Genomic DNA, 25,183 nt, shown 5'->3' with positions numbered 1-25,183 from the left:
TTTATTGATGCCGGCCTACCGAGAGAACCATAACGAGGTTCAGACCTCCACCGGTCTCTGGAGGCCTCATTATCCAGGAGGAAAAAAAATGTGGTAGAAAAAGGGAGGAGGGCGAAGGGCAGAGATTGATGATTTCCAGGAATAAAGCAGAAAAGCTGGCCTCTGCTGCACCCTTGCCCCATGTGCGGTGAGAGCTACAGAAATAGAGCTGCCCGTGCAGCGTTTCCAGGCCAGAGGCGGCCCTGGATGGCTCTTTTGCTTTCTGAGGGTCTGCCTGCGAGCCCGGGTGCGAGGAGGACGGCCGGGATGAGGCTCTGCTCCAACGCCGCCACCTTTGTCCCCGGGGTAAGAGAGTGAGAGGTGAGAACTGGCATTTAAAGGATGCCTACTGTGGCCAGGCACTGGATCGGCCACTTCCCACCCTTTATTTGTGCTGTGCCTCCCACCCGCCCACACACCCACACACCCACACACATAACCCTCCAAGGTGGGTCTCTTCATGCTTCCGGTGGAGGAAACGGAAACTCAGTGACGAGAGCCACTTGCCTAAGAGGACTGGAAGAAAGACCCAGGCCAACCTGGTGCCGCAGTTGATTCTAGCTTTCCCTGTGGGCTCTGTGGAATGTGGAATAATAATAATAAAGGCAAGCGAGGCCTTTGCTGATCACTTACCAGGGATGTGCTGGCAAACGTTTAACAACTGGCTCTCCACAAAACTCCGATCTGTAGCATTTGCCAATTTTTGGGATATAAATATTCCCACTGTGGCAGATTTCAGGGTTTCCAAATTGCCATCGCTGAACACAAAGTTAGGAAGATACGAGCACTATTGGCTCTCGCGAGCCTGCGCAAGTCGGCCGCGGCCCCTCACTGGCGCTTACCCGAGGCAGACTCTGTTTTAAGCACCTGACTTGTAGTGACACGTATGAAGAGGATGGGGACCACTTGGATGAGTAGAACATCAACACTGAGATCGCGTGTCGTGACGAGTGCACCAGGATGGTGAGCTTTGTGTCCACCTCTGTGTCCAGGACAGCGGGCGTCTTATCTGCCGTGGCCCCTCCCTCAGTGCCTGGAGCACAGTAGATGTTTCCTAAATGCTTCTGTTGCTGAGTCAGGTGGCCAAGGGTGTACTCCAAGCCCTGGTACCTTCTTGCTACACGTCCTGGGGAAAATCATCTCACTTCTCTGGGCTGCGGTTTCCCCATTTGTGAAATGAGTGCCAGGCCTCGCATGGGGATCACAGCATCAAACACCAGCAGCACCAGGCAGGTAGATAAACGGGTGATGCAGGCCTAGCGTGATATTTTGTATATTAAACACAGGCATATTATTAAGATTAATGGTAGTAGTTTTGACTATAAATATTTCAGAAAGACAGAAAGACTTACAGAAAAATATAACAAACGCTCACAGACCTACTGCCCGACTTAAGGAATAGAACTTGGCAGGTAGCATTGAAATTCTTTTTATTGAGATAGAACTTACATGCTAATCTTAAGCACAAGGCTTTACACATTTTTATGTTTGTTACACTCATGAAAAACTCCCCAGGGAGTCCTTCCTTGCCCATGCCAGGCAATGCCTCCATTACCAAGGTAACCAGTGTCTTGGTTTCTATCCCTATAGATTGGTTTTGGTTTGTTTTTGAACTTCATATAATTGGAATCATAGAGTATATGTCTCAGAAGGCACTTTTTAACTTCTGTAAACACTGTGTTCCTCCTTCCCTGCCCTCACCTCAAGTCTTCCCCTTCTCAATCCCCCTCCCTACACATGTACTTTTGAAAAAGATAGAGGTACAGAGAACTCTGCCTTTAATCTAATAAACAAGATGATTCAAACTCAGTGATGGATGGAAATGCCCCCTAGGCTTGATGCTGGAGAGACTGCAGGGAATGGTGGAGATTGTGGCAAACTATGGAAAACACACAGGTTTTATTTTTGTTTTGGCTGCTTCCAAAGGAGGGACAGCTCTAGCCAAGTGCAGCAATGTGGAAATGTGGGCCTAGTATGGCCAGATTTTCCATTTTTTTCTTGAGTACAAAAAATATGGCATTTTTAAAATTTGAAATCTCTTTCTTTTTTTTTAATATTGGCAACTAATTTTGACTTTTGTTAAGCACTTATATGCCAAACCAAACATTTCTGTGGTTTGTGTAGCCTAGAAGCTGTTGGCTTGCAATCGGTGGATGAGATAAACTATTCCAGCCTAGATATCTAGAATTCTGGGGTGACAGGCTGTCTCCCTTCAGTTCCTAAGGAGTATCTCCAATCTGCTTCCACACTGCTCCTTGCTCAGGGATGCTGGGAGAGTTTCACAATAGCAAAGGCATCTCCCACCTTCAGATGTTTATAATTCCTGTAGGTAGATGAGACCTTGGCTTTTATAATGATTTCTGGAAAAAGAATAGGAGGAGAAAAGAGAGGAAGAGAGGGAGAAAGATAAGGAGGGAATGAATTGAAGAAAGGAAAGGTAAATTACCATTTATTGACCATTTATGATATAGAGGCATGTTTGCTAGGCAATTCCTTATATGCGACCTCATTTTGTCTCCCTCGCATCCCAAAGAGGTCAGGAGCATCACCGTTTTACAGAGGAAGAAGCCAAGGCTCAGAGAGGTTGTCCCTGCCCAATTCACATAACTGACGTGGCTGAATTAGCCAGAGCATTCTGCCACATTCCATCCTGCAAGGCAACCGTCATACACATTTTTTTAAAAATATGCAACATATGCATACAGAGGATGCAGAGTTTATTTATTGAAAGGAAAGTAGATTTGTGGAAAACCCTGCCAAGAGTCAAAGGTCAGACCTGGAATGGTTCTGAGAGACTATTAAGTCCAGTCTATCTGATGTATAGATGGAGATACCAAGTGTCCTGGAAGGGAAGCCCATAGATGAAGAGATACAGCCAGAACCTACTGATCGCTCATTCACTCATGGACACACTCACTCATCCACTCATCTGATAATGTGTTCATTTTTTCATTCATTCATTCAATAAACATTGATTATGCACCTCCAAATAGCAGGTATTCTTCAAACACTAGGGATACAGAGCGGGAATGCCTAGACTTTTAAGAAGCCAGAGGCTCACTGACTGAAAACAAAAGGATAATAATAATAATAATAATAATAATAATAATAATAATCATTGATAGGACTCACTCATGGCAGGTCCTATAAATTAAGGGGAAAAGTTAAGGGAAGCAAGGGCTTATCTTAGAAGACATCCAGCATCCAGGAGGGTGTCAGATCTGGGCCTCGAGGTGAGGAGGCTCTCTAGGATGCCTTCTCACATGCCTTGGGCTCTGTGTGGGGCCCATCTTCTCTGGGCTCCATCTTTTTAGACACTGCCCCCTCCAATATTTGTCTCAAAGGGCCTCTCCATCTTTCTGGTCTTGCCATTAGTCAAAAGAGCAAGCTGTTTTATACTTATAGCTTCAGGGGATAGGACACTTTGAAGGAGAGTGTAATGTTCAAAGCATAGACCTTAAAATCAGATAGATGTGGGTTTAATTGCTGACCGTCACTGTCTATGTATACGATTTGGGGCAGGTCATTTAACTTCTCTGTGCCCCAGTTTTCTCTTGTGTGAATCAGAGTCAAAAATAGCACCTATCTCATAGTTATGGTAAGAATTAAATGAGATGAAAACTCCAAGCCCAGAGCTTAGAGCACAATATTCATTTCATAGAGGATATTGTGTGGATGCGGATGAGGATAATGATGATGATGATGGTACTAGTGTTGATGGAGGCGATGGTGGTAGGGCTAGGATGATGAAGATGAAGAGGAGGAAGAGGGTGATTATTGATGGTGGTGGAGGTGATGGTGGCAGTGGTGATGAAGGTGATGATGGTGAAGATGACAATGGTGTTAATGGTGTTGATGATGATGCTAATTGCAGCCAGGAAGAAAAGACAGCCTACTCTTCCTACCCACCAAGGCAGGGCATGAAAGCCCTCCTACAAAACCTGGTCTGAAAAGGCTCTCGCTGAGCTAGATGTCTCACTGGCATCAAGAGGAACAAGGCTGACATTTGAGGGGCCCTACAGGGGCTCTCCCAATATGTGCTGTAAACATCCCAGCCTTTCCTTCAGCTCTCAACACCCGTCCGCTTTCCCAGTCCTCCCAGCACACAGAGGGGCCCTGTAGTGAGACAGGTGGGGCGTGCAGCCCTGAGTAATAGTGGAAAATCCAAAAACTTTGGAAAGATAAATAGGTTCATGCAGGTAGTATAAAAGTCCTTTTTCTGAACTCACGTCAGGTAAACCTCAACTGACAGAAACTTGTACAACCACACCAAGACACTCCTACAGACTGATTAAATTAGCTCTCACATAAACAGGGAGAGGGATGGGCATCAGATCCCTGGTGGATTCTAACCCTGCTGTTTTCTGCTTCTCTTGATCCTTTACCAAATGCCCTCCAACATCCCTGGATTTTGACTGGGAACAGACTCTCAGACCCAGAGACGAAAGAGTCTGGTTAAGAGAATGAAAGCAGGTGATCCTCTCCACGCAGGCCCAGGGCTGGGAAGCAGAGGGGAAGAAAGTAGCTTAACTGAGAGCAAGCTGTGGAACTGAAGCTGCCCACATCCCTTCACTTGTATTTGTGTCGCATGCCTTCATGTTTTTGTTCACTGTGCTCCCTACTTCATTCTTGAGAGAGACAGATGTAACTAAAACTCTGCACCTGCCCTCGAGATACTTAAGAAATTGGTCCTAGGTTAACGATTTTTACATCATTTATCTCAATGCATCTTGGCAGCAAGCCTATGACATTTTCAGTACCCACTTTACAGATGGGAGAACTAAGCCTCATAGTGGAAATTTATAAAGCAATTCCAAGTCGGAATTGCAACCACACCTGTCCTATCTCAAATCCCATGGCTTTTCCCACATGCCATGTATTTATTGAGTGTCCTCTGTGTGCCAGGCACCGTTCTAGGCTTGAAAGCTCCAGTGTGGACTAGAGATGTTGCAGAGCAGAGGAGAAAGACACCCAAGCCAGGCTTAGCCTGGAGTCACCTGATTTTCTTTGCCACAAGCTCGCCAAGAAACCTAATTACAGTCTGGCTGCCGTATGGGTCTTCCCTCAGGGAGAGAATGGGCTGGTCACATGGATTCTCCACACTGCAGCCCACGTGACTGTTCATTTTTTAATTAAAATTAACTGGCTCTTAGCCAGGAGAACAAGCTGATCATACAGACTTCTGTGGCTGGTTGCTGACAAGGTTACCTCTCACCGCAAATCTAAGCACGTGCTGTTTTGTTTTGTTTTATTTTATTATTTAAAGAAATAATTGTAATATGGCATGAAAACTGAGGAGTCTATGGAGAATAGAAATGGGAGGTTCTAGGATTTTTACAGTAGCCCCATTCCTAACACTATTCTAGCTTCCTACCATTACTTATCTTTCTTCTTTAACTTATGTTAAAAAATATCATCATGTTGGATTTTATGTTATGAGCTTCCTTAAATCATTTCTGGAACAACAGTTTGTTTCCAAATCCTGGTTTCTCCACCTAACAGCTATGGCGCTCGGGGCATTTATTCTCTTATGATTCCAGATTAATGCCCACCTCACAGCATGGTGGCAAGAAATAAATAAGTAATGTATAAAGTTATTAGCACCACAAATGCACTCAATATATTTCAGTTGTCATTATCATCATAATTATTGTTATTAAAGGAGGCTATAAATAAGTATATATATGCGTGCCTATAAGCTCTGCCTGAGGAAATTGGGAAAAACACCACAGAGGAAGTAAGTTTTGAGAAGATATTTAAAAGATAACTAAGGATTCTCCACGTGACAAGATGGGGAAGGGCATTTCATTGAAGGGGAACAGCAAGAACAAATTCATTGAGCTACAAAGTGTGAGCAATGTCAGGAGGCTGTGAGCAGACCCGTATCACACAGCAGCAGGTAATAGCAGGAAAGGTTCTCTGCCTCTCCAGGGTTCTGAACCGGAGGTTAGCTCATTCCTTCAACAGCCCACTTGCTCTCCAACTGTAGTGTGCCTCAGAATCATCTGAGAGGCTTGTGTTTAAAATACAGAGTCCCAGACCCCAGAGCGTCCAATTCATTAAACTCAAAGCAGGGCCAAGGAATTGGTGTTTTTAATGCTCCCCCACAGAGATTCTGATGAAAGTGGTCCTCAGCTCATGCTTTGAGAAACCCTGCTCCACACTTTCTCCCATCTGTTTGCCATGGCCATGTACATGCGTGTGCAGAAACACACACGCACACCCTACCCTTCCTCCTCCCGCCTTATCCCAGCTCCACCAGCGGCTCCCACAGCAGCCAAGAATTTTCTGAAGGGCCTTTCTGATCATGTTTCCATCCCCCGATTCTGCTTCTCCTCAGCCCTCGTTCCTGCCAGGGAAATACAGAATCATGACACATACGGCGAACACAAATATTATTTTAATCTTATGGCTCCTGTTATTGCAAGTACCTGGGCAAGTTCTCCGTGTAAATGCCAGGGTGAGGTCAGGACTTGGAAGGTCCAAGAGGAGGTGGGGTGATTGAATGTGGTGCCAGCGCCCTCCCAATCCCAAACCCATCTGACCTGTCTCTCTCTCTCTCCTTGTCTCTGCAGAGAGTTGTCTGCACCGCTGGGCTCAAGTGGTATCCTCACCCTGCTCTGATTCACTGTGTCAAAGGCTGCGAGGTGAGTCATGAGGAAAGGCACGCCTCAGCTTCCTAGAAATAATCCCACTGTTGTCATTGTTACTTGAGGGATGGCTGACATTTCCTGTACCCACTAAGTGTTATAAGTATCCATCTAGCAGACTTCTTGGCCAGGGATCAGCAGCCCCCTTTTACAGATGATGGAATGGAGGCATAGAGATAGGTGAAACATAGGAAAAGACATAAGTAATGGGTAATGAAGTTGGGAGTCCAAGTCAGGCCTTTGTGGCTCCAAAGCCTGTGGTCTACATAATATGGGATCTGTGAAAAAGGAAGCGTGGAAGGCCAGATTGATTTAGCATCTACAATACACCAGGGGTTTGACCAACATTATCATCACATTTAACTTTTACAGAGTCCTATGAGGCATTTTTTAAAAATTTCCACTTTACTGATGACCTTTATTTGGACATCAGTTTTTTCTGCCCCACGTCTTAGTCATTCACTCCTTCTTTAACCCCAAAAGGAATGTGGATGCCTTAGACCCAACCACGGAGCTGAGGTGGAAGATCCTCTTGATCCTTAAATTCTCTGACTTCACAGTGGAGCCATTCCCCGGAGCTTGATTCTGGGGATCTGGCTGAGTGTCTCAGTGACACGCTTGGTGGGGTGGGGGAAGGTTCTTGGGATGCCAGCTGTGTTCCCAGGGGAGGGCTGTCCATGGAACTCAAAGACATTTCTGTGCATCGCTGTGCCCCTGGCGGTTCCTCTCCGCCAGTAGTGAAAAAAAGGCCCTAAATCCCCTCCAGGTGGCTGTCTGAATCTCTGTGGTCCCCCCAGAGTCCACTGAGGAAAATGCAGGTGAAAAAGACAAGGTCATGCTCTAAAAATATTTGTATTTGACGAAACTCTTAACATGTCAGAACGAGAAAAACTTTTAGATAATCGAAACCTAACTTTGTATGTTAAAGATGGAGAAATGGAGACCTAGACAGCGGCCAGGTCTATAATTTGGTGGAACACTTAAACTGGGAAGGCTGCTAGTGTGAGCTGGTTCTATTTGCTTGTTGTATACATGGAAACTGGGGGCCAGAGAGGGGACGGACTGGTCTAAGTTTGCACAGCATGATAGCCGCAGAGCCGAAGCAGGAGCCCAGCTCTCCTGACTTCCAGGCTAGCGCTTTTTCTTCTCCACTAGGCTACAGAGCCCACTCCCTGACCTGTAAGTGTCACAAAACAGTCCTTGGGTCACACATTTCTTTCTGTACATTGGTTAGGGACCACCCCCCCCCTTGCCGTTTTCTCAGGGCACCTGACATTGCATCTTTAAGAACCTCGTTCTGTAAAGCTTCAGTTTGGAACGGCAAAACCAAGGCCAAAGCCCTGTGGCTGTTGCTTCCTTCCATCTCTCTGGATCAGCCCAGCATTTTGGAAAAAGGAAGCTTGGGTTACCTGGGCATGCATTCTGCTGAGTCAGCAGTCTGGGCAACCAGTGTAACAGCGGAATTTGATCCCTCCTTTGACTCAGCAGTGAGGCTCAAGAGACCCTCACCTGTCAGGCCCTGAGCCCTGCTAGTGATGCTTATCGCCTTTGCCCTTGCAGGTGCCCTCATCGCTCCTCCTTAGCTTAGAGCTAATAGTTTGTGTCTTGTCTGGAGCTAAAATGTATGCTCAGAAGAGATACAAATGCTGGGACCAGGAAGGAGTCATCAACCTTGAGTATCTAGAGGTAGCCAAGATAAAGAAAGGGTCTGGGGGCCCCAGACCCCTCTGCCCTTTGCACCAAGTGGGTTCCAAAATGATCATTCACTCGCTTGTTCATCAGAGCTTCACCAAGTGCATCTTAGATACCAGTTACCAATCTAGGTTCTGGGAATACGGTGGTTTTAGTCAGTGAAAATGTAACTATGCTCTTCCCAAGTCATCTGTGATATCTACTTGTTCCTCATCCATCCATCCATCCATCTATCATTTTACTAAATAAACATTTACTGGACATATGTCTGATAAAGTTTTTCTCAAATTGCCAGGCATTTTTCTAGGAATCTAGGATATGAGAATGAATGATACACATTCCTTGTCCCTAAGGAACACACAGTATAGTAAAGGAGATAGCCAGTTAAAGAGAGAATTCCAAAATGATGTACCAAGAGCTATCACCAAAGCAAGTATACAAGAAGTTTTCAAAGCACAGAGTATCCTGGGGCCATTAGGAAAAGCATTTTGGAGGGGTGAGGTTTCAGCCAGATCTTGAAGGATGGGTTGTCTGCCTGAACACATTGCTAGTAGAAGCTGCAACATGAGGAACACCAGAAACGGGAGAAATCTCAAAGTAGCAGAGCTTTTCTCATGCTGTTCCCTCTTTCTACAGATTCAGTCTCCTCCTTTCCCATCTAATTAACTCCTACTACTCTTTATGATCTCAGCTGAAACATCGTTTCCTCAGGGACACCTTCACGGAGCTCCCTGAGTGGATCAAATCTTTCTATTCTTTACTCTAATAACATCATGTGCCTCTCCTCCATGGCTCTTATCAGAGTTGAAATTGGTTGATTAGATATGTGATTATTTGATTAAAGTCTGTCTGTTCACTAGAATATAGATCTAGAAGGGTAGGGGCTGTATGTATACTGACTCACTATTAAATCCCTTTCCTTAGTACAATGTGTAACACACAGTAGGCATCCAATAAATAGGGTTGAATAGAGGATGGATGGAAGGAAGGATGGGTATGGCTGCAGGAAAGGGCACATGGGGAGAGGAGCTAGTGATGAGACTGGAGATTTCTTTCAGGGTCCAAATAAAGAAGAACCACCTTCATTCATCTTTTTTTCTTCTTCCCCGGATACTCCTTTAGCAAGTCAGTTTCTTTCACTGTAAGGAAGGGATAATTGGTCTCCATCATTGGTCTGTTCATGTGTTATATGGAAAGAACACAAAGAACACAGCACCCAGGCAGACCTCCTGAGGCACAGAGAAAAGCAAAATGATCACTTTGGACCTTGCTTGGTTCAAAGGGCAGGGGCGTCTGGGGTCCCCAGCCCCTTTCTTTATCTTGGCTACCTCTAGATACTCGAAGTTGTTTGTTGTGTGTGACCCTCTGCTCCAACGTGAATGTCATAATGTGTTCTTTATGGAAGTCATACAGCAGAGTCACACCTGAGCTCACAGCCATGCACGTGCACACACACCTGAGCTCAGCTCGTGCCTGTTCTTAGTTCTGTCTTGCTATGATCTTTTTAAGACTCTAGTAGGATAGGGATAAAATGAAATCCAGCATTATGAGTTGGGAGCACAAAGGCTCTGTGAATGAGAATTTGGAACAGAGATGCAAAAGCCAGGGATGCTACACGAGATGGACTCCTTGTGAGCTTGGGGCTCTCTAGAGTCATCAAGATGGGAAGGAGAGACCTCTGGATCACAGGTGGTGCGCTAGGATGTGATGGTCTTAAAGAAATGCCATCATAGTCTTTCCTATCAGTGAGTCACTAAGCATTAGAGATCCAATCCAGCACTCTAATTCAACTTTTACTTTCATCTGCTTTCTATATTGTATTTGATGGAGGGAGGTGGGCTAGTTTCATTGCTTTGAGAAATCAGTGGACTAATCCAGCCTCTTTATTTCACTAGTGGGAGTCCTGAGGCCTAGAGAAGATAAGTAACTTAAACAAAATCACCAAGTAACCACCCAGTTGGCTGAGGTTTAGAGGACTAGAACCCAGGATTTCTAAATCCTTGCCAGCTGTTCTGGCCACCATGCCAGTGCAATTACATTCCACTGGACAAACATTACTAAGGACCAAAGTTGTGCACTGCATTAAACTAGGTGATTCGGAGACAAAGATGAACCAGACATTGCCTGTATTTTTCAGGAGCTCACTGTCATGCACCAGCTACAGAAACATAAACAGACCACAGATACAGTGTGCTAATTGTTGGGATGGGGAAATACAAGTGGTAAAGGAGTTGCAGAGACCCCTGGACTTTCTCCTGAAATGTCTCTGGGTTCAGATCAGTAATGACTCGACTCCGTCATTTTTCCTCATCTTTAAAGCACCAGAGGGGTGGAGGAACACAGAGAAGAAAAGAAATAAATCAGTATATACTAGAACAGCCTAGAGAGGTGAAGAAAAAAAACATGATGCCATCTTAGATTTAAATCACTATCCTGACTCTGCCAGTGTGATTTTGGCCAAGTCCCTTTCTTTGAATCTTAGGGTCTTCATCTGTAGAGTGGGAATAACAATACCTACCTCACTTGTTTGGAGACTAAAAGAAGAAAACAAACATGTAAAGCCTGTGACATCATGTACATCTTTATTCCTCTGTTATAGGGAGCCCACCATTGTTCACAGACCATGGTGCCAAATTCCTATGAATTCTTATGTTTTATCTTTTTTTTTTTTTTTCGAGACAGAGTTTCACTGTGTTGCCTGGGCTAGAGTGCCATGGCGTCATCCTAGCTCACTGCAACCTCAAACTCCTGGGCTCAAGCAATCCTTCTGCTTCAGCCTCCTGAGTAGCTGGGACTACAGGCATGCCCGGCTAATTTTTTCTATATATTTTTAGTTGTCCGATTAATTTCTTTCTATTTTTAGTAGAGACGAGGTCTCGCTCTTGCTCAGACTGGTTTCGAACTCCTGAGCTCAAACAATCCTCCCGCCTCGGCCTCCCAGAGTGCTAGGATTACAGGCGTGAGCCACCGCGCCCAGCCCTTATGTTTTATCTTTATATAATAATTCTTGAACAGTTTATATTCAGCTTCCTAATATATTTGCATATATTTTTAATGTTTTTAATTGCCTACTGCTATGAAAAGTAGGGGAAAGAAGGCTTACATTTTATTTTAGATCATTTTTCTTAGTAAAATGAGCCCGGTATTTAGGAAGATGTGAGTGATCTGTCCTTTGTACTTCTTCATGCAAGAGTATGTCTCTCAACACAACCACACTCTAGTTGGGAAAAATTTGGCTAAGATAAGAGTCTGTATAAATGGTGGATGTGATAACTTATCCGAGGAGGTGTTGCCATTTGAAAACAGGCAGGCTGATGGTAGAAGTCTGTGGGAAGATGACATACACCCGAATGATGACAGAGGCTTCAGTGGAGAGTGGGGCAGCTCCCACTCACTCCAGGATGCTAATGAGACCTCATTTCCTGCTTCTCTCCCCACTTATAGCCCTTCATGGGAGACAATTACTGTGATGCCATCAACAACCGAGCCTTCTGCAACTACGATGGTGGGGATTGCTGCACCTCCACAGTGAAGACCAAAAAGGTAGGCCGGTGTGTGTCCCAGCCAGCCGCCTCCTGTGCACCTCTCTGGCTTGCTGGCCAGGGTCACTCCTACATGCTGCACCACCCATTGTCCTGGCTGTGCCAGCGCTCTGTCTTCAAGCTTTACTTCATTTTGTTTTTAAGCTTAGACTCAGGTATGGAAGCAGATAAATACAAGTGCATAAATACTTTTACAAGGGAAGGATACAGTGTCATGAGGGCCCAGGTGAGGGGGCAGAGAAGGGTCTGCCATAACCTGAGGGCTAAGGGGAAGGGGCAGGGAGGTGGTCAGGAAAAGGTGATGGGACAGGAGACTGGATTGTAAAATTCTAGAGAGAACATACATTGTTAGGGGGTATGGCTGAAGCCTAGGGGGAGAGAGAAAATGGGACATTCCCTACAAGGTCACTTATGGCCTTTGAGCATTTTATCATCTATTTGGTTTTTCTTACCTGTAGGAATAGGGGAGGAGGGCACGGTCATGATTTTCTTTCTTTGTGTATTAAGACACACACAGGAGTGACTGAAATAATTACGGTAAAAATGAAGCAGTCAACTGAGATTCCTATCGGCCACTCTCAGAAAAGTGGCCACCTCCATTTCCCCCTGCCTAGGAGCTGAGAGCAGAGTTGGGGCTAGAGCCAAGAGTTGGGAGAGAGGTGATAAACCCGCCAGCCTGGGTTGAGAAGTGCTCTTGTGATGAATGAGTTGATGGGAAACCATTTCTATCTTTGTACTCATCTACAATCTGAGCTGAAAGATCATGTGATCTCAAAGATCATTTGCTCTAATCTCTCATTTTAAAGAAGGGGGAACTGGGTTTCTGAGACAGAAAAGGCAAAGAATCATGGTCAGTCATGGCTGAAGAGGCTTGTATGATCATCTGCCCCAAACTTTTCATTTTATCAGTAGGGGCACTGAGGCCCATAAAAGAGGAATGATTCGTCCTAGATGGCAGAGCAAGTGATAGAAACAGAGCAAGGTCCCTGGCTTCCAATCCAAGTCTTTTTATATGGCAACATCTTTAAGAGGTTTGATCCGTTTGAGAAAGATGCTCTGACCCAAAAATGCAGGGATGAATGGGGCAAGACCCAAGGAACACACTCACATTGGAGGATGGTTACTAAATCTTTTGGTTGATGAGTAAGGGTGCCAAGGTTGTCTGGGACCAGTCAGTCCTGTGTGAGCAACACTTTTCCACATGCCTACCCTTTTTTTGGTTTGGGTTTGGGTTTTGGTAGAACACTGAAGGCATACATTTTCTGCTTAAGTACAGGACAATAAAATTCATTTTCTGGTAATAAATTTTACTATTCTTCCTAATTATGAAATAATGCATATTCTAATATTTGGAAAATCCAGAAAGAGACCAAAAAAATTCACTTATTGCCTTACAGCCCAAAGATCACCACTGCTTTCTTTCTGGTGTGTTTTATTCTGTGTATTTTGTTAAGTGTGAAGGTGTATGTGTCTATGTGATATTATTGCCTTTCCAGTTTGGGATCTTGTTCTGTTTACTTTTGTTTACTTAACAAAGGAAACATTATATATGAAAATTATCTGATATTAGTATAAACTTCTCAACCGTATTTTGGCTGAGTTATTGTTTATTACATGGTTGTGATGTGTACTAGTTCACATAACCATTTACCTTGACTTGTATTTTTAACTTTTGGATTATTTCTGTTTCTTACAATTATACATAATGATGCTAATGAATGCCTTTACATATAAACCTTTTTATAGCTCTAATTATTCCTCTATGGTATAAGCATATTTAAGGTTCTTGATACCTGTTTCCAAATGAGTACAGTGTATAATAGTGTCAAAGCAGGCCCTTTCTTATAGTGAATGGACAATGAAGTTTGTGTTTTACATAGAAGTTTTTGTAGAATTATGATACCTTCTGACACTATCGGCTGGAGAAAGAACAGTTCTAATAAAAATAATTCTTCTACTTATTAAAACTTATATACTAAAACATAAAAAAATAAAACTTTTTGGAGTGGGATTCCTTTAAGTGGATTACTCTTTCTACAGAATGCATGGTAGGAATGTGAAGTCATGATATTAAGGTTCAGGTGCAAATTCCAAATTATCATACTAACTTTAGTGCATACGTATATATGAACACCAAGTCACTGTGTTGATTCTCTGCTCCTGTACTGGCTTCTATGGCAGCAATTTCAGACTCCTGGACCCTGAGATAAGCACTGACTCTTCCCTAAGGTACCCTAGAATCAGTCAGTTCTGAATATGTTTCCTAGCCTTTTTTTTTCTTGTCCACCCCAATTATATACGTGCTTTGGGCTTTTTGTGCTAAAAGATCTGCTTTTTCCACGTTAAACTGTTGTTTCTTCCTGTTGGCCAATTCAGCAATTACAGACAGCCAAGCTTCCTTCATCCAGTGAGATGAATGTCCACTGAGCATCTCTGTGCACCCGGCACTGGGCCGCACTGGGCCAGGTTGTATACATGTGGCGGAATCTGTACAGACTTCCTGTCCTTGTGAAACTTGCAGTCTGTTAGAGTAGCCTGGTATTAAGCAGTGAGCCACACAGCTATGCCTTTAGTTCACCTCTGTGGATGAGGCAATGAAGAAAAAGCATAGGATCTTATAGAGAACAGTGAGAAGGCCAGAGACAACTTCCGCGAGGAAGTGGCATTTCCACTGAGTCCTGAAGAAAGACTAGGGGTTTTTCTGGTGAAGGTAGGTAGTGGTTGGGAGAAGAGGGGACAGGACTATACGTGATATATGTTAGAACCATATGTAGTGAATGGATCAGAGAGACCAAAGTCCTCCCTTGTGGCAGAGATGACTTTGCCGTAGTTATTTCAGTTGTTCACAGGTGTCTGGGGCTTTTCAGATGGGAGATTCCTGGAAGTCTGACTTCTAGAGAACAAAGGTGTCACAAATTAAAGTCACACTTTCTACAATTTACATTTCCCAGTTTAACTTTTACATAAACTCCAACTTCTTGAAACATTTCTCCTCTTTCTTGGACACTCCCAGCTACTTTCTATAGTAGACTAGTTTATAGGTGGTGAAAGATGGAGAAAATAGATAATAATGCAAGACATCGTGAAGTGAACTACTGCATATTCCAGACACTCTGCTGGACGCTTGGCCTCTGTTATCCTCTTTCATCCTCATGTCAACCCCAACGGCTTGTTACTGGTATCCCCGTGACACGGATGAGCCAGTTTGGGCTCAGGGTGCTTTTGACGCTTGCCCAAGTTCAATTGGCTAGAGAGTGGTGAAGACCAAATTTGAAGCTGGTCCTGTCTGACTCACAAGTCCTGCTTTTTCTCCTACATGAGGCTGAGTCTCAGAAGAGGACAGCAACAGGTATGGCCTGTGTCTGGTGCATCTGGCCATGAGCCTCCCAGTTCTGGTTGGAGACATTTCACCATGAGCCCAGACTGCCAGGGAACCTTGGGTGTGGGATCCCTCCCTTGGCAAAAAAGAAAGCAGCTTTTCCCAGCAGCAGAGACAGGGCGGGGTGTAGACGAGGCTCCCAGCCCTACCCATTGAAGCCCAGACAGGAGTTTATCCTGGGCGTCCACAGGGAAGAAGAAAGTTCTGCTTTCTATTTTCAGTTTGCACAGTTGGAAGCCTGTTAGGGCAGGAGAGGGGCTTCCTTCCTCTCATCCCCCTGCCCTTACCTGTTGGACTTGTTTAGTTCCCACCTGTCACCTTGGCCCCAGTGCCACATCATGGGAAATTCCCTTCCCCGACACACCTAGGCTGGCACCCAGAAACTCAGCCATGGGACAGATATGCTTCTAGCGCCTTCCTAAATCACAGGGATTTTGTTAATCGAGCACTTACTATGTGCTGGACTATGGATGGGAACTCTGTGTATTATCTCACTTAGACTCCAGCACAACCCTGCAAAGTAGAAAATTGAGCCTCAGAAAGGTGGAATCATTTGTACGAGGTGACAGAGCTGTGTGTGAGATTTAGGATTTCCTAACTCCAAAAAAATCATGGTAGCTACGATTTATTGAAAGCCAACTCTTTGCCCAGCATAGTGTTAACTGCTTGTACATGTCATTTCATTTTGTCAGCACAGTAGCCCTGTTGTAAGTGTTATCTTTTTATCCTCATTTTATAGATGATGATACTGTGGTTTAGAAGAGTTAGGGTCACACGGCCAGTAAGTGGTAGAACTGAGCTGCAAACCTAGAGAGTTTAAACTACGCAGCACCTGCCTCTTACTCCTCTGAACAGCTTGCTGCAATGGGCTCGCATCTTGCTCAAGCATCTTGCCCCTCCCTTGAGGGTGAGCTGCTTGCTTCATGGACCTCCTGGAATGGAGCTCCTGGGATGAACTCCAGGCCCAGGGTTAGGCTTCGGCACCTTCTCCCAGACTTCCTTCTTGTCAACTCTCTGCCCGAACCTCGTCTTGGTCCCTGGTGCTGGGCCTCCCAGTCACTTGGCCCAGCGTGGTGCCCATCTGCCCCCTTCATCCGTTCTCCCCTTGTTTGTACAGACACCAGCTGTTCCCCACATCTGCCTTGAAGGGTGACCTGGGCCCGGCTGGCAGACAAACAGCAAGACAGCACAGGAAACTCTGTCTGATGGAGTGTCCAATTTCCTACCCAGACACCTGTCTGCAGTGTGCGGCGGGCAGGAAGGGGCAGGACTCAGCTTCTCAGGATGTCAGTTTATTATTTTCCTGTTGGAACCATGAGGAGCCCCAAATACAAAGCAGATTTCCAGAATGGTTGCTGCAATGATTTTACTTCATAACAACAACAAAAAAATGAGTTTGTCATTGGAATCATTCTAAGTAAGTGTGCTTTGGGGGTGTGAGGGAGGAAGGGGAACAACTTCAACATAGTCAACATACCAAAGCTTTCTAAGGTGTGGTGGGCTGGAACGCTAGAGGTGGTCATGTTTCGGACGGCTGCTAAGAGACTGGTTTTGGAAGATGTCTGGGCAGTTGGCATGCAGTCCTGGTTCTGTGACTTATTTGCTCTGGGACCTTACGCAGGCCAGACTTATCTTGGGTTTTTCCTCTTGATATTTGGATTAGATTCCTGTCTAGGCACTCAATATACCAAGGTTTTCTAAGGTGTGCCTGAAGACTTTTCACATGGCTTTCTGGGTGAGGTAGTCTTCAAGTGGGAACTTGAAGGCTAGTTAGGACTGAGACCCATAGAGAGTAAGAAGAGGTTAATCCCAGCAAATGTCTCAGCACAGGATGGCATGTCTGACTGATTGATGTTTATTTGCTAAATCTAGAAACCCTACCTAAGTGAGAACATGGTTTCTTAGGAAAGGACCTTATACCCAACATGCAGCCCATTGGTCTAAGGAGGCTAGTGATTCTATAAGATAAGGGAAGATAATCAAAATCATAAGATGGAGAGAAGCCTTCTTAGCAGAGTGGCCCACAGCCTACGTGGACAGGGGGATAGATGTTGGGCTTCCCACTTGGAGATTGGTATATCAGTGTCTATTCTTGACCCAGTAGCCAGAATAGTCCTTTTAAATCAAGTCATACCATATCACACCTCTATGCAAAGCCATGCAGCACTCCAGTTTTACTCACAGTAAAAGCAAAGTCTTCCCAATGGCCTACAAGGTCCCATGTGCTCTGTCCACCCATATTACCTCTCTGACCCTGCCCCCCCACTATCTGCACCCTCTCTTGCTCAACTCCCACCCTCTGGACTCCTTGCTGTCCCTTGCACAAGCCAGGCACACTTCTACCTTACAGCCTGTGTCACTGGCTATTCCTTTGGCCAAGAGCACGCTTCTCTATTCATCCTCATGCCTCACTCCCTCATCTCTTCCAGTCCTTGCCCAAGTGTCTCGTTCTCAATGAGCCCCACCCTGACGACCCACCCCACAGCGCCCCTGGCACTCCCACACCCATTTGCCTTGCCTCCCACTTTTTCCTTCCTTCCATAACACTTACCACCCTGGCACACACTGTAAAATGTATTTATTATTTATTCCAGACAGTCCCTATCCTTCTTGATGCTAGAATGCAAATTTCATGAGGACGGGGATGCGTATCTCTTTTGTTACTGATGTTTTCCAAGTTCCAATGCACCTCACTGTTTCCTGTCCGATAGCAGGTACTCAACACCCACCAAGAAGTACTTGTTGAATGAGTGAATTTAGGGTAGTGCCTGCTGTGTGATACATGCTGTGCTAGGCCAGGAGCGAGATGAACCTGGTCCCAGCTGCACTGCATGCATGTCTTATGGATGTGTGGCCACACATTTAGAGTCCAGTGAGTACCCATGGAGACACAGCAAGTAAGGAAGGTCAACAGAGTTTCCTCGAGAAGCTGACACCAAAGGTAAGACATGAAAGTTCCAGAAGGCCTTACCCAGGTGCAAGAAGTAGGGGAGAATCAGAGACAGAGGTGGGAGGGAGGAGAGTGTTTCTGGCAGAAGGAATAGTCTGTGCAAAGACCCAGACATCAGAGAGAGTATTAAGGAAATTACAATTCCCTGAGTATGGCCAGAGCATAGCATGAGGGGAGAAGGATAAAAGCTGAGCCCTGAGGGATGAGCAAGTCTTTTATGACCCAAGGCAGGGAGTGTGAACTTTATGCAGAGGGCAGTGGGGGTTCTCCAGGAGGATTTAAGCACTGAGCCAGTCCAGGGCATCCTAGCAGGCTTCCTGAAAGGTGTGCTTAACTTGGAGGATCGGTAAGAGATGACAGGCAGATGGCTAAGCAGACTGGACTGACTCTTCCATGTCTAGCAATCTCTGGCTTCTGAAGTGTGATGATTCCCACCCCCACTTGGAGTACAGACAGCCCTGACTTTTTCATGCGGATGAAGTAGGCACTCATTTTAGCTTGGTCCTATCATAGAATCTGACCCTTGTGTCCCAGAAAGTTATCATCACCGTCACCATTATCAACATCATCGCCACCACCATCACCTCATCGTCAAGACACCACCACCAACACCACCAGCATCATCAGTGTCACCGTCACCAACACCACCGTGATCACCATTTACTGAACACACGTTTTATGCCATGCACTGTGCCAAGTGCTTTACTTAAATTTTATTCTTTATCCAAAGTGCTTCAGTGTGGTAGGATTGTTATTATCTCCATTTTACAGGTAGAGAAACTGAAGCCCAGAAAGGGGAAGTGATCACCAGTTGATCCACATTTTTTCTCCACTTTGTCCTCCACTTACCCACATGACCACTTTATCTGCATTCAAACAAGCCTTTGTGTTCAGGGACTGCTCCATGTCCAATGCCAGGCCCCGAATCCCTCCTATCCCCGAGAAACTTACAGAGGAACCTTCACATGGTCATCTACTTGGTCTCATTAAGTCTTTCCATCAACACTGTGAAGACCTGAGACTCAGCCAAGTGAGGTGACATGCCCAACGTCCCACAGCCAGCAGGTGGCGAAGCCAAGGCATTCTGACCATCAGCCCAGGAAACCTCTAGTTTCCCCACCATGACCACCACCACCGCCACTCTCTGCTGGTGACCTCCCTGTTGAGTGTGAGTCAGATCCGGCCCCTGCCTGTCTCTCAGCACCAGACCAGACCTGCAGCCAGGGCCTTGTGGTGCACCTGCCTGAGCTGTGTGCCTGAAGTGCTCACACTCACGGAGGGAAGTGCTGACCTGGGCAACTCACCCAAAGAGGGAAACCTCTGTGCCTGAACACCATCTCCAGCCCAGAGAAAAGGAGGAGAGAATCCTGGCCCTTAGTCATTGCCCTGGCTTCTTAACAGAATCCCAGAGTGGGTGGCCGAGCCACGTATGGGACAGCCTAGCCACATGGTACTGGGCATCCCCACCTGGCATTCACGCTGCGGTGGTAGGTTTTCCTGAGAGGCCATCTGGGGGAGAAGGTGGGAAGCTGCTTGGAGAGTCAGGGAATCTGGGAACGGGCTTAGAGCTCTGATTTTATCAAGATGTGGCTCCTCTCCCCATGCCTTGATTTCTTCTTTTGTGAAGAGAGGCCCCTGAGTCCTGCTCTGCCTCCCTCCTGGGGCATGGTGCAGAGGAGTGGTTACAAACGCAGAGGCAGATCGCAGGCCACCTACTGGCAGAGTGACTCACCTCTATGCATCTTAGTTTCCTCTGAGATGTAAAACAGGGATAGTAAGAATAGCTGCTTTATTAGGGTTTCTGGAAAGAGTGAGATAATGCACATTGAGTTTAGCTCAGTGCCAGGCACATAATAAGGAGTAAAGGCAACTGGCTATTAAAAAGCAGCAGTCAGCCTTGCCAGGTCGTGAAGAAAATGCCTTCTTTTTACTCTCCCTTGCTGAAAAGCTCTCAGTGCCTGGAGTGGGGTTCGCAGCCCTGCATGATCAACGTATTGACTGGTACTGAGGTCTGGGGCGGATTTGTTTGCTTTAAATATTCCGAAGCCTCTATTTTGCCACCTACACGATGTGTGTACAATAATGATGGCCTCACAAGGTTGTGCAGAGTCAGTGAGCTAGCACATAGAAATCGTCTGCACGTAGAAGGCTCTGGGGAATGACTAGTGTGTGTGCACCATGGTGTTTACTTGAACCTGCACCGACAGGCTTTATCCAAGACACTTGTGTGTGGTAGGACTGAGCCTGCCTGAGTCTTTTCCGAGTCAGACCTAGGAACACCTGGGAGTCTGCATCCTTCTCTTTTCTGCTTTAGATCTGTGATCAGTAAGGAAGCTTGTGACTAGAGGAGACCCTAAGGCAGGCTCTGAACAGGCAGGTCACAGAGAGGCAACAGGAGGGAGCAGGACACTGTGCACCTGCCCTGGGCATTCTGAGAGCTGGATTGGAGATGACATGGTTTCATCACTGCGAGGTCTTGATAAAGGCCCCTGTTTTGCAGATGGGGAGACTGAGGTCCGTGGGGTGCCGGGGACTTGCTGAAAGTCACACAGTCCCTGTGTAGCACCTACAACTGAGTCCTAAACTCCCAGTGAGCTCAGTAAATGCAGCTGCACTAACAAGCATGTGGTGGAGAGGAGACGGCCTCCTGACATCAAACCTTCTAGACTTTGCCATGTTCTGATTGGGTTTCCTCCTGTCTGGAATGTAGTTTGCAGACAAGTTTATTTGGGAAGTGCCGAAACTGCCCGAGCAAGCCTAGGGAGGGAAGAGAATGGTGACACTGCTCCAGCAGAGCCAGAGTGGGCATACCAGCCCAAGAAGCTCAGCGGTGGCACAGCCCTGCCTGCTGATAATTTTAGGGAAGCTAATGGAGCTGGAGAGGGCAGAAAGGGGATCATGAAAGACAGGCTTTGTGGAGAACGTCTATATCTCTAATTCCTTTCTGGCCAGGGCTTTGCCTTCTACCTTTCTCAGAGTGAGAAGAATTACTAGCCAGATGGGAAGATAGAGGCCATGAAGATCAACTCTTACTATAGATAGGGAAGCTGAAGCCCAGAGAAGGGAAGTAACTTGTGCAAAGTCACACAGCAAGTGAATGCAAGAGTGAAGGGGCTCCCTGACTTATATTCTGCCTGCATGTCCACGCATTCCTTTCTCACCCATTCCTGGGTCCATCGAAAGCCTATTATGTGGTATATAAAGACTCAGTTCAACAACAGGCATGGCCTCTGCCCAGACCGAGCTGACATACAAGTGAAGAAGTAATTCAGGGCAATAAGAGCGTAAAAATAGGATGCCGTGATATGGTATGAGGGTGATGGTGCCGTCTTTGGCCAGGCCAGCGAGGGAGGAGGTGATGTTTCAGGTGAGACCTGAAGAATGAAAAGGAGCTGGCCAGGGAAGAGCAGTCAGAGTGGAGGAACATTAATGGCTAAAGACTTTAAAAGCAGGAAAACACTTGGAGTCTCTGAGGAACCAACAAACAAACAAATAAATAAGCCACCGAGAGCGAGGGGAAGGAAGGAACCAGGTGAGGTCTGAGAAGCGTGTAGAGATCAGATCATGCATGGCCTGAACGTGTGGTAAAAACTTTGGATTTTATCCTAAGAGATAGAATTCGTTGCATATTTAACCTGTATGAGGTGCGGCAGGAAGCACAGAAGATACAGCAGATGTGAAGTGGTCCCTAAAGGGTCTTAGAGCTCAACAGGAAAGCACTACAGAGAGAATTATGGAGAAGACATTAGCGGCAACTGGAGCATTCTGTTGATAGAATATGAGCAAAGGCAGGAGACAGGATGGATGATGGGGTGGGGAAGTTCAGGACAGAAAGATCGACCACGTCTCGGAGGTGGGAGAGAGGAGACGGCAGGTGAACGATGGGGAAATTTGAGTCCCTGAGAAATTCTATTCAGCACATGTACATTCAACAGAGGGCATCTCATAGGTGTTACGCCATGTGCCGGGGCTTTCGTATGTCCTCACAACCATATGAAATACAGTATATTTTTTTAGAATCCTCCTTTTATAGATGTAGAAACTAAGGGTCATGACAGCGAAGGGGTTTTCCCAAAATTGTTCGGCAAGTATGTAGCAAGTGAGCATCCCGGTCCAGGCCTTTTGGCTCTCACGATGGTCCCTCCACTCTCTACCTTAGATGCTGGGTTTTGATGTGGCTCTGCCCTCAGTTTCCCCACTTGGACTGGAGGGCTTTCTCTATACGTCTCTTCCAGTGCTAACATTCTGTGCTTTTCTTAAAGGTAAAGAGGTTGTGGGAAAATATTCTAGATTCTAGATAGAATGTTCTAGATTTATTCCACAAAGTCACAGAGGCTGTAAATGTCCTGAACAGAGAACAGCAAGTGTTCATAGTTGTAAGCAGGAAGAGGGGTATTACCTGGAAAAAAGGAATTGGGAAAATGTTCAGCCCAGCATCAAACACCTATGAATTTACATTGAAAGGAGAAACAACGAGATGCATTAGCCACAAGCACAAAGAAAGAGTCAGAATGAGATGGAGAAATGGATAGAAATTCTGTGGCTTAGGTCATGCAAAAACAAGAATGAACAAGGTCGGTCTGGTTCCTGACTCACAGAATTGGTGGGAGGATAGACAAGAAAAATTAAATAAATAAAATAAAGTGGAGCGAGAGAGTGAGTGTGTGTGTATATGTATGTGTGTGTATGTGTGTGTGTGTGTGTGTGTGTGTGTGTATAAATATTGAGCACTTAGCATATGCCAGGCACTGTGCTGTGTTTTTGATGAATTATTTCACTTATTCTTCATCACAGCCTCAGGAGGTGTACACTTTGGTTATTCCCATTTAATAAATGGGTTCACTGTGGCTCAGAGAAATTGTCACATGCTCAAGGTCACCCCTCAACTAGGTGAGAGAGCTGAGGTTTATACTTAAGTCTTTCTGAGGTTCAATCCTACATTTTATAATAAATTGTTGCAAAATTTCAGGACTGAGAAATGTTGGGAGGGAACGTGGGAGGGAAGGAGGGCAAAGAGGCAGAGGAAAAAGAAGAGCTAGGCGTAGAGAATGGCTCTGCCAGTACGTGAGAGAGAGGGATAGAAACAAAGATGCTATCTGAGACTACTGAGTACTTGGAGACCCTGCTCGGGCAGGAGGCAAATGAGGTCATTAAACCCATCTGCGCAGATGGGGGACCCTCTGGGGAAAGTGATATGCAAATGTCATGATGCAATGAGGTGAAATCCACTTGCGTTAGTGCAGGCTGGGACTCAAGCAGGGAGTGCACTGTGCTCTTTAGAAAGATAGATCATCTGCTGGATGGGGAAGACACTTGCTCTGTTGGGCTCTTGCTCTCAGTTTCTAGAAAGGAAAGCCTGCCCAAGGTCACAGAGCACATGAAGGGATGGACTGGGAACCTGGACTCAGGCCTCTTACTTTTTCTTACAGTAAAATCTGCTCCTGAGGCCCTTTAGATTTTGTGCAAAACCTGTATGTGAGCTATTTCCTACCCAGGATTTCAAGCCTCCCAGAAGGTGGTCTGAGCTTGCCCGAGACATGCTTTGGTTTTCATCATTGCTCCCCAAATCAAAATTACCCATTTGTGCAGAGTTAGGTTTTCTTAAAAGACACTTCCACATCCTTTATTTCACTTGATCATCACTACAGTCTTCTATGTTAGATATTCCATTGTACAATTGTATTAACCAACTTTGGTATAGTGCATTACAACTCTTCATCCATAGTTTTACTCATCCCTTATTGTGGACAGTGCATGGTGGGGCTTATATTAATAATATACCGGTTCTACACATAGGAACCTGAGGCTCAGAGAGAAGTAGCTTGTCTTTCTTTGATACCAGATGTGTCCCTTATTACTCTGGACAAATGCATATCCCTTTCTGAGCCTCAGTTTCCCCATCAACAAAAGGGTGATTGTCATAGTATCTATCTTACAGACTTGTCAAAAAGATTCAGTGTTTTCCTGTTTAGAAAGTGTTCGGTACATTGCCTGACCCATGGCAAGTACCCAGCCCCTAGCAAGTGCTTGTGCAAATGGTCACTGCTGTGATAATGACTATGGTGCTCTTGATAAAAGTTATCACAGTGATAGCAAGAAGCAGAGTTATGACTTGAATTTGGATCTTCTGCTCCCAGAATCCCATGATTGTACCCCTGTCCTGCCCTGCCTCTTTGATAATCACTGCTTCAGACCAAACCACCTGGTTCACCCCTCTCTTTCTCTCTTCAGGTCACACCCTTCCCAATGTCCTGTGACCTACAAGGTGACTGTGCTTGTCGGGACCCCCAGGCCCAAGAACACAGCCGGAAAGACCTCCGGGGATACAGCCATGGCTAAGGAAGAACAAGGAGCTGTCAAAGAATTCCCAACGCCAGGACCCGCATCCCTTTGGTATTGATTTCACAGTCTGCTGCTCAACAGAATGGCCTCTCCACACCAGGGATCCTTAGCACCCAACCAGTCTGCCTTTAATTTTACCCAGGAAGGACTCACAGTGGGGCAAATGAACCAAGTCTTGCCATGTTGAGTGATGGAATGGAATCCCATCCCAAAGTCTGAGATGGATTGCATAGACAGTGTGCAGTCCCAGAGCCTCCTAAAATTCTAAGCATTTGTCACACAACCACAGCAAGAAACATGTTCTGTATCTAGGAGTGTGTATATCTGTGGTTAGTACACATGCATGCATAACGCCCATACAAACATCTGTGCTAGGGCAATTCTAGAGATTGAGCAGAGAGAGACTGGAACAAACTCAATCTTTCTTTTCCCAAGATCCTAGCCAACACTATCCTTGGGAGAAAGAGAGTTTCAGAAACTGCTAAGACTAAGCAAGAGATGCCAAGATAGCTCATACCCTGAGGCTCAGGATATGTAGGGCAGGCACAGTTGTGTAGTCCTTTAGGAATGGAAGTGAAATGGACTGTGA

At 45.7% G+C, this 25,183-nt stretch overlaps 1 protein-coding gene across 1 annotated transcript in view; it reads left to right on the top strand.

Moving 5' to 3' along the window:
• PAPPA (pregnancy-associated plasma protein A, pappalysin 1) overlaps positions 1-24,886 on the top strand; it is a 250,111-nt gene extending 225,225 nt beyond the window's left edge. Inside the window, exons 21-23 of the mRNA XM_012664387.1 lie at positions 6,615-6,686; positions 11,826-11,924; positions 24,484-24,886. Of these exons, the coding sequence (XP_012519841.1) occupies positions 6,615-6,686; positions 11,826-11,924; positions 24,484-24,591 (279 nt within the window). The 3' untranslated portion in view covers positions 24,592-24,886. The remainder of the gene's footprint in view (positions 1-6,614; positions 6,687-11,825; positions 11,925-24,483) is intronic.
• Positions 24,887-25,183: the final 297 nt, after the last annotated feature.

Source organism: Propithecus coquereli, unplaced genomic scaffold, assembly GCF_000956105.1.
Source record: "Propithecus coquereli isolate 6110/MARCELLA unplaced genomic scaffold, Pcoq_1.0 Scaffold89, whole genome shotgun sequence".
NCBI classification, from domain to species: Eukaryota; Metazoa; Chordata; class Mammalia; order Primates; family Indriidae; genus Propithecus; species Propithecus coquereli.
Note: the sequence above shows the minus strand (reverse complement) of the source record. Positions and strands in the feature narration are given on the sequence as shown.